Source organism: Diabrotica virgifera, chromosome 4, assembly GCF_917563875.1.
Source record: "Diabrotica virgifera virgifera chromosome 4, PGI_DIABVI_V3a".
In the NCBI taxonomy this organism is placed as follows: Eukaryota; Metazoa; Arthropoda; class Insecta; order Coleoptera; family Chrysomelidae; genus Diabrotica; species Diabrotica virgifera.
In genome coordinates this window covers 32,078,736-32,095,819 of record NC_065446.1, presented here as the reverse complement: position 1 = coordinate 32,095,819, position 17,084 = coordinate 32,078,736, and the positions used below count along the sequence as shown (strand labels likewise).

At 31.3% G+C, this 17,084-nt stretch overlaps 1 protein-coding gene across 2 annotated transcripts in view; it reads left to right on the top strand.

The window, feature by feature from the left end:
• The window catches only part of LOC114327886 (sodium-coupled monocarboxylate transporter 2), a 123,075-nt gene that overhangs the window by 72,823 nt on the left and 33,168 nt on the right, over positions 1 to 17,084 (top strand). For both annotated transcript variants that reach the window (XM_050648123.1, XM_050648122.1), the window contains exons 3-6: positions 1,380 to 1,572; positions 9,665 to 9,942; positions 12,800 to 12,867; positions 15,899 to 16,053. In XM_050648123.1, coding sequence (XP_050504080.1) covers positions 1,380 to 1,572; positions 9,665 to 9,942; positions 12,800 to 12,867; positions 15,899 to 16,053 — 694 coding nt within the window. The remainder of the gene's footprint in view (positions 1 to 1,379; positions 1,573 to 9,664; positions 9,943 to 12,799; positions 12,868 to 15,898; positions 16,054 to 17,084) is intronic.

Genomic DNA, 17,084 nt, shown 5'->3' with positions numbered 1-17,084 from the left:
TTGTCAGCATATATTGTCAGTCAGACACTGACAATCAGTGACAATTTTAAATATTTGACATTGTATCGGGAATATTTTGAGTTATTGATTAAATATTAATGATATATAGTGTATTTGATAAATAATTGATTTAAGACGTGAACTTAATAAAAAGTTATTTATTGTGTATTATTGTGGAAGATCCAAGCAGAGAATACATCAGGATAATATATTTTGTGATCCAAGTATTTTGTTGTTAAAGATGTTCAAAGTTGTAAGCGTTCCATAACAATATATTATTAAAAAATCACTTTAACACTTTTCCTCTTTTCTCGATTAAGTATTAGTTTTTGTTGTACAAATAAATTATTACAATCGCTGAATACATAGTTAGTGAAAAAATTATCACATTTATTAACTGAATTAATAATTTGCAATTATAAAAATAACAGTTATCCAAGAACATTCAAAACCCATCTCTTTAAATTAATGATGACATTTTCAAGTAGAATGACATTCTAGTAATGTTTACATATCCATACCAGTGTGAATTTTACTACACGTAATTTGCCGTGTAAAGACAGAAAAAGTAGGGATACACAAGAAATATTTGCGAATTATGTACCCATAGCCTTAAAATAACTGCTCTTGAATCCGAAGAAATGTGTAGGAATCGGTACTGACTTTAATATCAGATACTTTAATAACGATAAGTTTTGAATGACTTTATGGCACTCAAAAGTGTGTGAAAATTACTTTAAAACTCACCATTGTAACTCTATTTTTTTAAAATTATCCCCAGACCCCACGGTACCCCCTCCCCAAAAAAAGTTCATGGCCCCTCCCGAAAATCGCTTCTGGATCCGCCCTTGCTCCGGTGCCAGCTTGTGTTCGCTTAGGTTCAATTTGCGCCGGCATTTATTCTGGTACCCATTGCTGTTACTGTCTCCGTTAACTCCACAGGCTGTCTGTCAAATTCTTCATTTAATTAACTGTCAAAATACTTTCTCCATCTCGTTTTGACATCCTTTTTGTGAATTAGTATTTTATGATTTTCATCTCGGATACATCTAATCTAATTAAAATCTCTTGCTTTCTTTGCTCTCTGTTTGGCTATTTTATATATCTTTGCTTCGCCTTCCCTGGTATCAAGTTGATCGTATAGGTTTGATTACGCTTCTGCTTTAGCTTTTGCTACTGCTACTTTCGCTTCCTTTTTGGCGATCATATAGTTTTGAAGATCTATGTCCGATCTGGTTTCTTGCCACTTTTTATATAATTTTCCCTTCTCTTTTATTTTTCCTTGTACTTTATTTGACCACCACCAAGTCTCTTTATCCTCATTATAATTTTGCAATAATAAACACAATACATGTATCATATTGGTAACCTTTTTTCAGAGATTTGTCAAGAACAAACTAAGAAAAATTCATTTTCTTGGGAAGACTATTTAGTACTAGGAATTGTATTAGTGATTTCATGTGGAGTTGGTGTATTTTATGGATGTTTTAATAAAAACAAGAATAGCAATGATTTTTTATTGGGAGGAAGTTCAATGGGAACGTTTCCCATGGCAATGTCATTAGCAGCAAGGTAAGTCACTAGTTGTTGTAGTAGAATAATAAGAATGTCATTATAGTCTAGGCGCCAAATACCTAGAGGCTACCGTGACCTTTTCAATTCTGATGGACAAACCTAAGTATTTCTCATGTATTTTTGACTGCTGATTACGAATTTCGAGGGTGAATTTCGATCCGAATGGTAGAAAAATTTTTATAAACAATTTAATTGTTTATAAATTGTTTATAAGTCTCTAGCTCATAAACTAAAAGAGATAAAAATATTTTAAAAAAAAAACTGTTCCTTAATAAAAATCAAAGTACAGTGGAACCTCGATAACTCGGATTAATCGGGACCGCGACCGATCCGGGTTATCGAAAATCCGAGATAGCCGGAGAATATGGTAAAAATTAATAAAATACGGTATACTTACAGATAAACTCCGTTAGAATTGAAATAACATGAAATATATTTATAAATATGCACAGTATTACCTACTCATTAAAATTACTAAAAAAAACACCAAACCCAAACGTAAGCAAGTGGAAGCGAACAATACAAGACACACAATACTAAAGACCATTGTTTATAAAATAATTTTTTAAATAGTCTTTCCTAAACAATGCTGACAGTTTGAAATAAAAAGGAATAGATACTACAGATAGGTGGCTGTTGTTTCTGCGGCGTGTGCTATGAGTCATTTTTAATATCGTACAGTTCAAATTAGACACATACACATTATCTCTCAAATATTATATTACATACATTTTTATTGTTGAAAGGTTTGTCTGATAATTAACTATTTTGATTGGAAATAAGCCACAATTAAATTGAAAAATACAAAATATTGAAAATCAAAATGTTTATCTGATGAAAATCGGTCCGGGTTAGCCGGACTTCCGGGTTATCGGGGGCCAACTTATCGGGGTTCCACTGTAAATGGCTTTGACTAAACTTAAAATCCAATAATAGTATGTACATTATTTCACGGTTTTTGCTGTAAATTTTAAAGAACTACTTGGATTGACATGAAATTTGGCATACGCATAGCTAACATGTCAGAGAAAAAAAGTGATATAGTGCCGATGTGTGCTTTTGCCCTGGGGGTGAGTTTCACCCCATCTCGGGGGTGAAAAAATATATGTCCAAGATAAGTCCCGAAATGGATAAACTGACTGATTTTAAGCAACTTTTGTTCTATAGAGCTTTTTCACTAAATCAATACTTTTCGAGTTATTTTCAAGTGAATATGTTAATTTTTCAACAAAATAACCACGTTTTTTGACGGTTTTTCGCAAATAACTCAAAACGTAAACATTTTGTCGAAAAAAATATTATTAGCAAAACTATTGCCTTTAAAAAAGTGAAAAAAACGGTGTATATATTGAGGTCTCTATACATAGCAAAAGCAGAGTTATAGCTAATGCAAAGTAGGTTCACATTCGAAAAATTCCAAATAGAATATTTCAATGTGAAATATCCAAATAACGAAGCATTCTTGGGGAAAACACATTACAACTTTTTTAAAGTGTTTAAAAAACTTTATTTCTGTTTTTATAAAAAAAAATTCTAGCATCAAATGTAAGCAAGTTACGCTCAAAATAACAAAAAAATCAGGAAGATCACCCCCCAATTAGCAACATAAATGAAATTAATCGTTACCGCTTCACAAGTTACTTTACTTGTGTTTATATAATCTGTAAGTTTCATTGATTCAAAGTGCTTATTTTTGCAAAAATTTGGTTTTAAACTAAAATTTTTAAAAATTTTAATTTTGAAAAAATGTTTTTTTCAAAATAACTTAAAAATGGTTAGAGATACCAAAAATCTTAAATAATAAAAAAAGTCGGCTTTACTTTTCTGAATATTTTGTATTTTTTTGTTTTTCTGTAAGACAAAAATTGGTTAAGATTCGGTGTTTCTAAATTTGCATACACTCGTGATAAGTGACTCGTTCAAGCCCTTTTAACTACAGCTCTTTCAAAAATAAGGACCTTGAACCGATCAAACTTACAGATCATATGATCAATACATACGCGAATAAAAAACTTGTGAAGTAGTAACAATTAAGTTCATTTGAAATGCTAATTAGGAGGTGATTTTCCCGATTTCTTACCAAAAAAAGGGACCAACTTTATTTTGAGAGTAACTTGTTTACTTTTGATGCTTAAAATTTTTTTTAAAAAACCAAAATAAGCATTTTTTAAACACTTTAAAAAATTAAAAAAGTTAAAATGAGTTTTCCCCAAAAAAGTGCTTCGTTTTTTGGTTATGGCACGTTAAAATATTCGATTGGGAATTTGACGAATATGAACCTATTTTTCATTAGCTATAACTCTGCTTCTACTAGGTATAGTGACCTAATATATACACCATGTTTTACACTTTTTTAAGTGCTAGGTGAAAAAACTTTATAGAACAAAAGTTGCTTAGAATTAATCATTTTATCCATTTCCGGACTTATTTCGAACATATGTTTTTTACCCCCAAAAGGGGGTGAAAGGCACCCTTAGGCCAAAAGCACACATCGGCACAATATCACTTTTTTTCTTTGACTTATTAGCTATGTGTATGCCAAATTTCATGTCAATCCAAGCGGTCCTTTAAAATTTAGTGGTTTTGCAATATTTTACCTTTAAAGAACGGACTATAAATTAGAACTCAAGATATTGTATCATCATAATCGTATATTGTATTGATAAAATATCAAAATGAGCTTTACAAAGTCTCATTTTAAATATTAATTCATAGACTTCCAAACAAAGTTTATTAAATTATCTTTTTCTATTCTCATACTATAATATATTAATTGTGATGTCACTACCTGTGTCATAATGAACTTCATTATGATACAGATTTTCATTAAGATACAGATTTTTAACCAATAGAATCGCGATATGGCATTTGCGATAAAGGTGTCACACGCGCAGTGACCAATGGTGAGTCAAATACATATGCTTTGACAGTTCTTAATATGTAAACAAACTGTCAAACTGACAAACTACTTAATTTGTTTACGTTACAAAATTAATAAATTTGAATATATTTTTTGTTGCGAATGATCATAGAAAAAATCGTGTATACAACTTGCATTTAATTATCATTATGAAGCTCGTACTCTATACGAAACTCGCCGCTAGGCGGATCGTTTCGTATCCCTTATGCTCGCTTCATAATGACCATCGTTAATTGCTCGTTTCATAATATACTATTATTTGCGTTAAAGTTATACCCGTTTGAAGTTATAATTTTCTTTAAAAAATGTACATTAATTTGTTTATATGGCTTTTAAGCAAACTTGAGCAATAAATATTTATAATTTAATTAATAGTAATGATAGAAGAACCCAAAAGGAACATTTTGAGATTAGGAAAATCTTTGTAGGTTTATTTTGACCAAAATATAGATAGGTACATTAATAGCGCGCTCTGAGGCGCTCATAGCGAAACATGAAAAACCTGTGAAAAACTAAGATTTCAGAAATATATCTTAAAAGGAAGTTATTTTTATTTATTAATACTATTTTTACAAACATTTTCTCTCATGCATCTGCATGGAGATATACAGGAAATATTAGCTTTTTACATCTACATAAGTTTTTAGAGCAATTTTTACAATTACATGGTGATATTAAGTTTGTTTTTGGAGGCAGAAATTAAAACTTTTTGGGGCTTCAGAGTCTCATTATCTATATGCTATTTACATAAAACATGGGAGTTAAACCATTAAACAGGGGAGTCAAACAGGGAGACACTCTATCACCCAAACTGCTCACCTTAGTTTTGGAGGACGTTTTTAAAATCCTAAATTCTGGACCTCGGAGGTAAACTACACTATGTCGGCATGGTGTTATTTTGAATGACTTCCTTTAATCCACTTAGATATTTTATTAGTTGGATTATACAAATTGGTTACATATTATCATTAAAATATGGTTATATTGTCTTTCAACCAATTATGGGATATACCAGATTTTTATTAACATCCCAAGTGCTCTAAAGTTTGTTACAAACACACGCTAAACACAGTTGGTCTAAATTACAGTGTAGTTTACCTCCGAGGTCCAGAATTGGAAATATGTATAATGGAATAAACATCAATGGCCACTACCTCAGTATTCTATGATTTGCGGATGACATACTCCTGATAGCTACTGATCTACAAGAACTCCAAACCATGCTTTTAGAACTACATACCGAATCTTCTAAAATAGGACTGAAAATGAATTTAAACAAAACAAAAGTCATGCACTCCGAAGAAACCGTGACAATAATAAACGACAAAGTTATAGAAAAAGTTAAAGAATGTATATACTTAGGACAAAAAAGAGTACTAAATAGGGAAATTCAAACGGAAGAAATAAAAAGACGAAGAAAGTTACCATGGGCAGCATTCGTCAAACTGAACTATATACACAGAAATCAACAAATTCAGCTACATCTTAGATCTAAAATTTTTGATGAATACATTATTCCGATTTTAACATATGGAGCACAAACATGGACAAGGACAATCACAAAAGAGAATATGAATATACTCAGAGACAATCAACACGCGATGGAAAGAGCAATGCTAGGCATATCACTTAAGCCTTGGTTTCCTCGAAAGCGGCACCGACAAACTACGACCGTAACACTGCGATGAATGACGTCAGATTACGGTGAAAAATTCAAGGTTCTTCACTGCGGCAATGAAATGTGTAAACTCAGCAAGCGGTGGCTTCCAACGCATCCTTAGAAACCACTGCTATTATTTTGCGTGGTACAGTTTTTTATGACGTCATTCATCGCAGTGTTACGGTCGCAGTTTGTCGGTGCCGCTTTCGAGGAAACCCAGTAGGACAGGAAAACAAACACATGGATAAGACAGAAAACCAAAGTCACCGATGTGGTACAAAAATCAATAACATTGAAATGGGAATTTCAACTCAATGGGAAATTCATAGACCTCCTCTGAGATGGAAAGGAAGACTTGAAGAGGCTTATGTTCATATGTGGACGTGAATGGCTAGACGAAGAAGACGAAGATCTATATAAAAATGGATCGAGTTCTTTTGCAGCATCATCGTTGTACCGGGTGTCCCAATAAGAATGGCTCTCGGCCATATCTCAGGAACCGTTTATAGTAGAGCTTTGAAATAAAAAATTTTATAACAAAAGTTACCTCAGGAAAAGCCTGGAAATTATTTTCATAATTGTGGATCCACCGCTAGAAAGCGTAATTGAATATCAAAAATTAAAAAATCTAAATTTTACAAAATTTTCCTAATGAAGGGGTACTGGAAATCCGATCATCGTATTCTTCATAAAATTCTGCGCATATTTGATCTCACAAGTTTTAGTCTACCTTTGCAAATAAGAGGTGGGGGTGAGTGGGAACCTTGTTATGAAAAAAGGGCTGTAAATCCGGTCCTGCTAAATCAAATTTTGCAAACTGGGTCTTGTTGAAGACAGATCTTTTTCGTTAATGTAAAAGTTATAATTTCGAATCAGCCTAATAAGTAATAAGTCAGCTTGGAGGCGTTATTTAATTTTTTTCAGAAATCTAGTTTTCTTTGGAAAATATTAAATACAAGTATGCCTTTTTAATCCTACATTATAAAGTTAGATTAAATTAGCAATAGAATAGCGAAAACCGTATGTCGATACCTTTTTTCTATCTCAAGATATCTTAAGAAACGTGTAAATTTTAAACATAACTGTTGCTGTCACCGGTAAACTAAGTTAATGAGAACTAGTGTGCTATGGAAAAAACAAAGAAATATTTTCCAGATGTCAACGTATAAAAATATTAATTGAAACAACAATATAAAGACAAACAACACTATAAAATATAACAAAGAAATAAAAACAACTACTTAGTGACGACCTAAATATTCAAATTATTGTCCATCATTTTTGAAGCAAGCATTTAAAATACTAATACACTACCCGAGAAAACATTATCCAGAGAATACGAAAGCATTTCAAGAGCAGAAATTGAGACCGCTGTTCAATCTGAAAGAGTAAATGCTTGCAACGAAAATGATTTGCAAAAATTTGAACATTTATGTCGTCACTAACACTAAATAGTTGTTTTTATTTTTTTGTTGTTTTAATTAATAGGGCTTTTCAACGCATTTGTTTCGAGCCTCTGTCATATATGTCGTATAATCCGTGATAATATTAATAGGTGTACGAGATATGACCGAGGCTCGAAACAAATAAGAAGCGTTGAAAAGCCCTATTATATACGTTGACATCTGGAAAATATTTCTTTGTTTTTATCATAGCACACTACTTTTCCTTAACTTCGTTTACCGGTGACAGTAGTTATGTTTTTAAATTTACACGTTTCGTATGATATCTCGAGATAGAAAAAAGGTATCGACATGCGTTTTTCGCTATTCCATTGCTAATTTAATCTAATTTTATAATGTAGGAATAAAAATGCATACTTGTATTTAATATTTTCCAAAGAAAACTAGATTTCTGAAAAAAATTAAATAGCGCCTTATAGCTGGCATATTACTTAGTAGGTTGGTTCGAAATCATAACTCTTACATTGACGAAAAAGATCTGTTTTCAACATGATCAAATTTGCAAGATTTGATTTAACAGAACCGGACTTACAGCCATTTTTTCATAACAAGGTTCCCATTCACCCCCTCCTCTTATTTGCAAAGGTAGACCTAAACTTGCGAAATCAACTATGCGCAGAATGATATGAAAAATACGATGACCGGATTTTCAATGCCCCTTCATTAGGAAAATTTTGTGAAATTTTGATTTTTTAATTTTTGATATTCAATTACGCCCTCTAGCGGTGGACCCACAATTATGAAAATAATTTCCAGGCTTTTCCTGAGGTAACTTTTGTAATAAAATTTTTTATTTCAAAGCTCCACTATAAACGGTTCCTGAGATATGGCCGAGAGCCATTCTTATTGGGACACCCGGTACATAAAACGAGCATTTTATATAGCGTAGACATAATTGACCTGTCTTGCTGATGCTGCAAAATTTTTATATACATAGAAATCATATAGAACTCTGAAGCCCCAAAAAGTTTTAATTTTAATGCCTTCAAGAACAGACTTTTAACACCACCATGTAACTGTAAAAATTGCTCTAAAAACTTATGTAGATGTAAAAAAGCTGAGAATTCCTGTATATCTCGATGCAGATGCATGAAAGAAAATATTTGTAAAAATAGTATTAATAAATAAGAACAACTTCCTTTTAAGTTATATTTCTGAAATCTTGGTTTTTCATGTTTTTTTTTCTAAATTAGTACAAAAAATCGAATAATATTATTATTAGGTATTTAAATAAAATTAATGGTATACAGCCAGCTACAGGAAAATTCTTTCCTTATGGGCGTTAATTTATTAAAAAATATATTTTACACGTACTGATTTGAAAAGAGTACCAGAGTACCAGAGTAAGCAAGGACAGAGAAAGTCAGTACCCTTACAAGATCTTTCTTTTTTTTTGTCATATTTTTTTATACTCCATAGTGTGTCTGTGCCTACCATTTTTGTACAGATCTAGGTCCTCCCTCTACCCTCATTGTACACCTGGATATAGCTATAACCAAGTAATTACAGGGTGTATATTGAATTGTACTTAGTTAATTCCACGGGTAGACTTACAGAAGTAGGTATTTGACACTAGAGGGTATAAATTATTCACATTATTTTGGTATAATAATATAAATGTAGTGTGGTACAGTACATATCTGATTCTTGTTGAACGTGGGTAGATTTTATTCATCAGGTTATATTGTATGTGATAAGTTAGGGTTTTTTTTGAAGTCATAGCAATATTTTATATTTAATATTTAGTTTCAATAGTCATTATACATTTTCTTACATTTTGTTGCAATTCCCCTATTTTCTGTTTTTCTTTTTTTGTTCAATAAATAATTGTTAGTTACAGGTTGTTTTAATGCTCAGAAATAACCGGGTCACCTTCTGCTGAACTCATAATAAATCCCTGAGATGAGATAGAGAGATTAACTGAATTTTGTATTATATATTGTGGAATATATTGATATTCAGTTTATTTATTCAGTAACATCTCTCGATTCTTTATTTTCCGTAACAAACTAAAAACATTACAAATTTAATATTCTTATTTTTCAGTTTTATTACTGCAATTGAGTTGCTAGGGAATCCAGCGGAGATGTATACCCATGGTGCGCAGTTCTGGATGATCTGTATTTGCTTCCTTGTTTTGGTTCCACTCACTTCTAAGTTTTATCTACCAGTATTTTTAGAATTAAGACTTACTAGTTCATATGAATACCTAGCACTGAGATTCTCAAAGAACATTAGATACTTGGCAAGTGGGTTGTACATTCTGCAGATGGTGTTGTATACCAGTGTCGCGGTTTACGCTCCTGCTTTAGCGTTAAGTAAAGGTAAGCCTAATTTCAGGGTATTCTTTGCAATATTTCTAGGTAATATCTAGGTTTGTAAATCATTTCTGTAAATGTTTTGTGATGTTATAACACTCTGTAAAATATGTTTTACGCTTAATTTCGAAATACTCTATTGTTTTCTCGTATTCACCTTAACGCGACAGTAACGAAATAAACATTACATTGAACTCTACGTGTTGTTGTAATCGGTTGATGGGTATAAATAAGAATAGTGCAATGTCATGGGATCGGTAATTGTTATGAGACGCGAGCATGGAGTAACATTTTTATGGTTTAGTCATTGAGAGGTGTGAATTGAAAATATAATGTATTTGAACAAAAATAGAGTTATAATTAATTAAGGACCAAAGGAACAGTTTGAGTACCAACCCTTCAGCTTCTTCGTTACAAATGGATGTTTTCATCCCATTCTGAATTTCCTTAAGAAAAATGTATAATATTTTTGTCTTTCCATTTTTCACTTATATTTTCTTACAATCATTTACTTTTCTGGTATGAAAATCTGGTATGAAATCTGGTATGAAACTTTAACATATATGGCTACCCTTATTCCTTAACACTTCAGAAGGCGTAATGTGAACCATGTTATTGGCAAAGCGAGCTATTAAAAAATACAAAATGTTTGGATGGAAGGCCTTAACGACTGAAGACATATCGTAGACACCATAGAAAGACTCGAGACATCGAAAATTCACCTGGATCCTGGTCTTACGTATCAACATGCCGGTTACATGAAAGATTAGATGAAGAGCAAGAGTCCAAGATCAAAAGAGAAAAATCTTTTTGACGCCAAATACTCTCTAGACTCCTTGGCATTTTCTTGGTACCAGATCTAATGAATTTGCCACGAGCCTCAGATGGTATTGCTCATCATCACTGCAGCGGAGGTATACAGGGTGTTTCAAAATGGGAAAGTAACATACGTTAACTGTAGAAAGAGGACACTTAGGCGGTCTCAAAAATACCTACTTAATGGGTCTAACTCCATTAATAACAAAGATACTGGGTGTTTTGTCTATTTTGCCATTTTCTTAATTGGTTCATAACTTTTTAACCACATTGTATATTTATTTTATATTTAGCACACAAATATCATTTAAGATGTACAATAAATTATTTTATTTACAATTGTAAAAAATCCAGGTCTGGATTAAAAAATATTGGAAAAATATTGCGACCCAAAAAAAACACCCTGTACATTAATTTTTTTTAAAATGGATTTTTCAGTTGAAAAGAGGATCAAAAACTAAATTTAGCGGTATACTTTGAATTTTCGGCAAAATGATTTTTCTGGTAAAATTTTGAATATGAATTCTGAAATTATGACTTAATTTTAATTATTACCATTATTTAATCTAAATTGGTATAATATTAACATTTTGACACATAACAATAATTTTTGAGGGTGATAATTTTGAATAAGTACTTTAGTTTTGAATAGTTATTATGCTGCAAATTTTCGCTGTTTTGCTATAATTTTTAGATACTTTGTTGATTAAAGTGATGTATTCTTTATTGACTCTTTATTATTTATTCATTATTTAAAGATTCGCCATAAACTATTTGTCACACATAATAAAAAATACTGAAATGCTAACATTTTACCAATTTAGATTAAATAATGGTAGTAATTAAAATTAAGTCGCATTTTAATTTTTTCTACTTAGAGCTCTAGCAATTGACATAATTTCAGAATTCAAATTCAAAAATTTTACCAGAAAAATCATTTTGCCGAAAATTCAAAGTATACTGCTAAATTTAGTTTTTCATCTTCTTTTCAAATGCAAAATTTATTTAAAAAAAAATTAATATACAGGGTGTTTTTTGGGTCGGAACATTTTTACAATATTTTTTAATCCGGACCTGGATTTTTTATAATTGTAAATAAATTAATAGATTGGACACCTAAAAAAATATTCGCGTGTTAAATATAAAATAAATATACAGAGCGGTTAACAAGTTGTAAGTTGTATTTAAATGTTTTTCTACTTAGAGTTCTCGCAATTCACATAATTTTTAAGAAACGCTTTTCTTTAGTTACGAGTGACTAAAATTAAAAATATAATAAAAAAATCAACTAGAAAGAAATAAAAAATGAAAAAATCTAACACATCCGTCAAAGAAAAGCGTGGCGCGTGTTCATCGAATAAACGGTTTTCGCCCCACGCTTTTCTTTAACGAATGTGTTAGATTTTTTCATTTTTTTTTCTTTCTAGTTGATTATTTTATATTTTTAATTTTAGTCACTCGTAACTAAAGATAAGCGTTTCTTAAAAAAAATTTTTTTTCATATTTTTTTATTTTTTACTTTTTAGTCTTACACTTTTCAAACATTAAAATATATCGTCATGGTTATTAAAATATGTATAAAACATAATATGATGTACTAACATGAAAAGTAGTCGAAATCGGCAAAAAATTTTAAACTATTGTTTATTAATGAAGCATAACGTAAACAATTAACGTAAAAAGTGAAATTATGTATTGTTCATATCATTAGCTGTACAATCCGCAAAAGTTTCAAGTTTTTACATTGTAAAAAACAAGAGAATTTAAGCGTTTTCCATTAAAATCGTTTTTTTTTATTTAAACAATTAATAAATATGAAAATTTTTTTATTGACTATTCGTGTATTATTCCCGCGAATGCATATGTCTGCAAATTTTCATTCATTTGCATTGAAGAAAAGGCAGTCAAATTAACGTCTAAAGATTTGACCCAAACTATTGAACTAAATAAAAGCGTTTAAAAAAGTTGTTATCTACTATCATGACTATCATGTTTATGTTAGAATAAATGTGAAGAATACTTTATTTTTAATTATTTTTTCTTTTAGTTACAGGCATCAATGTATATATAGCAGTAACAGCAGTTTACGTTGTCTGTATTTTTTACGCTTCACAGGTAAGTATTTTGACAGTTTGTAAATGCATTAAAACTAAATCAAAAAGCATTGTAAATGTGAAAAATTAAGCTCATAAGAAAAATATGGAATGTATGGCAAAGGTGAATAAAGTAACCCCACCCATCCTTACGCCACCCTCTAAAGCGTTCAAAGTTAAAGTCATCGATGGTGATGTTCTGTGAGATTCTGTCTCTGCTTCGGTTATTGCTGCTCATATACATATATTTAGTTTATTTTCATTGATTATGAGCCCCATTTTCTCTGCTTCCTTCTCGATCCTGACGAAAGCCTCCTTCCTCCTTCATCCTTAATCTGGTGTTTTATATTAGATCGATATCGCACAGTAATTTTGGTCCTCGATGAAATACTGTAGTCGGTTTCTCGATTCTTGCAGTTCTGATTATGTGTTCCAGAGCTAAGTTGAAGAGTTGTGGTGAAAGTGTAGCTCCCTGCTTTAGTCCATTGTTTATTTCAAATGTCTCCGAGTATTGTTGTCCAACTCTAACCTTACATCGTAACCATTCCATAAAAATTCATATCAAACTGACTAAATTTTTTTTGGGAAGCCAAGTTCACAAAAACACTAGTTTCATTGCTGTTCACAGTCTGCATACGTATTAAATTTATGTTTAAAATCTATCAACTTTCATATTAGTCCAGGGCGCATCTGTTTTGAGATGGACGTTGCGAGGTGACTCAAATCTTTTTGCAGAAATTGCTTGAAAATAACTCAAATAATAATATTTGAGTTATCCTCCCATTCAAAATGGTCCGGAACATTGTTTAAATAATCAAAATGTCAAAATATGAAGGAAAAACTCGATTTTTTTATTGGTTTTTTGATTATAGCTTTAAAACTATTAATTTCTGAGAAAAGTTGTACTGACATAAAAGTTGTGTAATTAAATTTGCTACAATATAGAATTGGTTAAAAATTTAAAAAATAGTCAGCCTTGTTGTAAAATAGCAATAATTGCGAAAAATACCGTACAAAAACAAGTATTCGAATTTTACGTTTTTCAACCATTTATGCTACACTTAGGACCTTCATATTTTACCCAGAAAAACTTTATGATATAGTAAAATAACACTGTAAATTTCATTAAGATCGGTTTAATAGATTTTGCAAAATAAATTTTGCAATCCAGCTTTTGCAAAAAAAATTCATTTATTTAAAATGTTGCAGGACTGAAAATAGAGCAGATAGCAAGTTGAACTTTTTTTGCTTATAGAATTGTACTGTACCTTTCATTTGCAATTTGCAAAATTAAAATCGATTAATTACCACGGCGTCAGGAAATTTTTTAAATAAACATTAATTTTTGGTGCTACGCGCAGGACAGCGGTGTTCGATTCACACAAGTTGATTTCCACCAAAATTTCTTCCAATCTTTATCTAATATATTATTTTCTTACTCTATATTTTGTTGTATTTTAATATTTTAATTCCACAAAAATCAAACTAATTTTATTATTGTTTGTGAAATATTGTTTAAACAATTAAAATTGCATATGTTTAAAAATAATAAACTTTTATTATCTAAGTTAAAATATATGAACAAAGAAAGTTTTTGCTAAAAAAAGTGTTATTTCAAAGGATAGAGTATTTGTTTTTATTTTGCCATAAACAAATTTATTTATTTATATCAAAATGTAATAAAAATTAAAATGTATCAATCATTATCAAAGGTCATTGGAATGCCCAATCAGAGCAAACTATCCGCTGTCCTGCGCGTAGCACTAATAATTAATGATTATTTAAAAATTTCTGACGCCGCCGTGGTAGTTAATCGATTTTAGTTTTGCAAATTGCAAATGAAAGGTACAGTACACTTCTATAAGCAAAAAAATTCAACTTGCTCTCTGCTTTATTTTCAGTCCTGTAACATTTTGAAACAATGAATTTTTTTTGCGAAAGCTGGATTGCAAAATTTATTTTGCAACATCTATTGAATCGATCTTAATGAAATTTACAGTATTGTTTTACTGTATCATAAAGTTTTTCTGGGTGAAATATGAAGGTCCTAAGTGTAGCACAAATGGTTGAAAAACGTAAAATGCGAATACTTGTTTTTGTATGGTTTTATCGCAATTATTGCTATTTTGCAACAAGGGTGACTATTTTTAAATTTTTAACCAATTCTATATTGTAGGAAATTTAATTATGCAATTTTTATATCAGTACAACTTTTCTCCTTTTCCTTCATTTTTTGACATCTTGATTATTTAAACAATGTTCCGGACCTTTTTGAGAAGGAGGATAACTCAAATATTATTATTTGAGTTATTTTCAAGCAATTTCTGCAGAAACATTTGAGTCGCCTCTCAACGTCCAAATGTACTAATATTTTTACAGATGCGCCCTGGTCTATATCTCTATACTCGAAATTACAAACAGATTTATTTTTCTTCTTCTTCTTTTTCTTTTATATAGCCTGTTACTGCCTGTTTTTCTTCAACGGTGCCTTCCACTCTGCCCCTAAATTGTCATTCCATCCTTTCCTTGGGCGTCCTATACTTCTTCTGTCTAACGGTGACTTGTCTCTGGCTATTCTTACTATCCTTCAGACATCCTGCTTATGTGCTGATTCCATTCTTCTTTTCTGTTCTTTACCCAGGTATTTATATTGTCTACCCCACATATGCGTCTGATTTCCTCACTTCTTACCCTGTACTGTAGTCCTTTTCCAGCAATCCTTCTTAAGATCTTCATTTCGTTGGTTTCCAGATGTCTTTGTGTTTTGCTTGTATCTGGTCTTGTTTCGGCCGTGTAAGTCATAACTGGCCTAATAACTGACTTATATATTGGGCCTTTGTTTCCACTCTTAGGTGTTTGTTTTTCCAAATTGTGTCGTTTTGGCATCCGGCCATTCTACTGGCTTTAATTATTTGGTATTTTACCTCTTCTTTGATATTATTGTCGGCTGATAGATTAATTCTCAGGTATTTGAAAGGCATTACTTGTTGTATAATTTGATTATCTAACTTTAGATTTATTTTTAAGTAATTAATGGCATTTAAACGTTTTAGGGTGGAATGAAGGCAGTCATTATAGCAGATACATTCCAAGCGGCTGTACTTATTGGATCTATATTATTAATAGCTGTTATGGGGCATCATTTTGTAGGAGGGACAGGAATTATTTGGTCACAAAGTTATATGACTGGAAGATTGGAAATTTTTGAGTAAGTTATTTTCTTCTAACAAATTCGACTTTTATATACGATTTATGAATCACAGGTTATGCATAATAAGTAATTTATGCATAAAGTGTGAATTACAGGTTGCCATGTCGGGATACTGTCATGCGATTTTTTCCTGATTTTTTTTCTCGTGATATACTATGGGCTCACTAACAGGAGAATTTTACTATTATCATTGCATGTGGTTGTCTTTTTAAAGAAAAATCACATGCTATGATTTTCTGACTGATTTCGATTTCATGTAATCGAATGAACTATCTTCCAATGGGTCTTTTCAACGCTTCTCATTTGTTTTGAGAACTTTTCATGTGTTGAATAATAATTTGTGTATAATATTCATAAATATACAAAATATGGCAAGTGCGAAACAAATGAGAAGGGTTGAAAAGTCCTATAAAGTCGTGTCGTATCAGGAACGCAACTTAAAGTATTGACAATGGTCTCATTCAGGGGAAAAAAAGTTAGGGAGTAGCTCCCGATGGAGCGGTAACAGTTGTGTTTCGTCTCGTGAACCCTCCGCTTCCTAAATTCGTGACAGCTTATCACTTCCTGTTATATGTGAGTTTATATACTTGCATCTGCACAATAAATTGTTTTTTACTACTTCATAATCATGGTCAAAAACCATGGATTGTTTACCGTCTGCTCTATTTTCCAATTGATAATAAATTGGTACTTGACGCCATCTTTCAACAAGTCTATTGACAAATTCACAAAAGTAGCATACGTTGGACGGAGGTAGCGGAATTAAAATGAGCTCACTCACGGTCATAGCGACCGTTCCGTAACACGTTCCGCAAGTAGCGCTATATTCAGAGAACGAATTCTCAACAGTTGCGGAACCGCTCCTTCACTTTTTCGTCTCCTGAATGCGACAATAGGATATTATTCAACGAGCATGTAATGATGGCTATTACTCACGATGATGAAGTTTAGCCATTACATGCAAGTAGAATACTATACTTTTTCTACGACCTTATTTATTTGGGTTAGTAGAAAATATAGTTATCAAC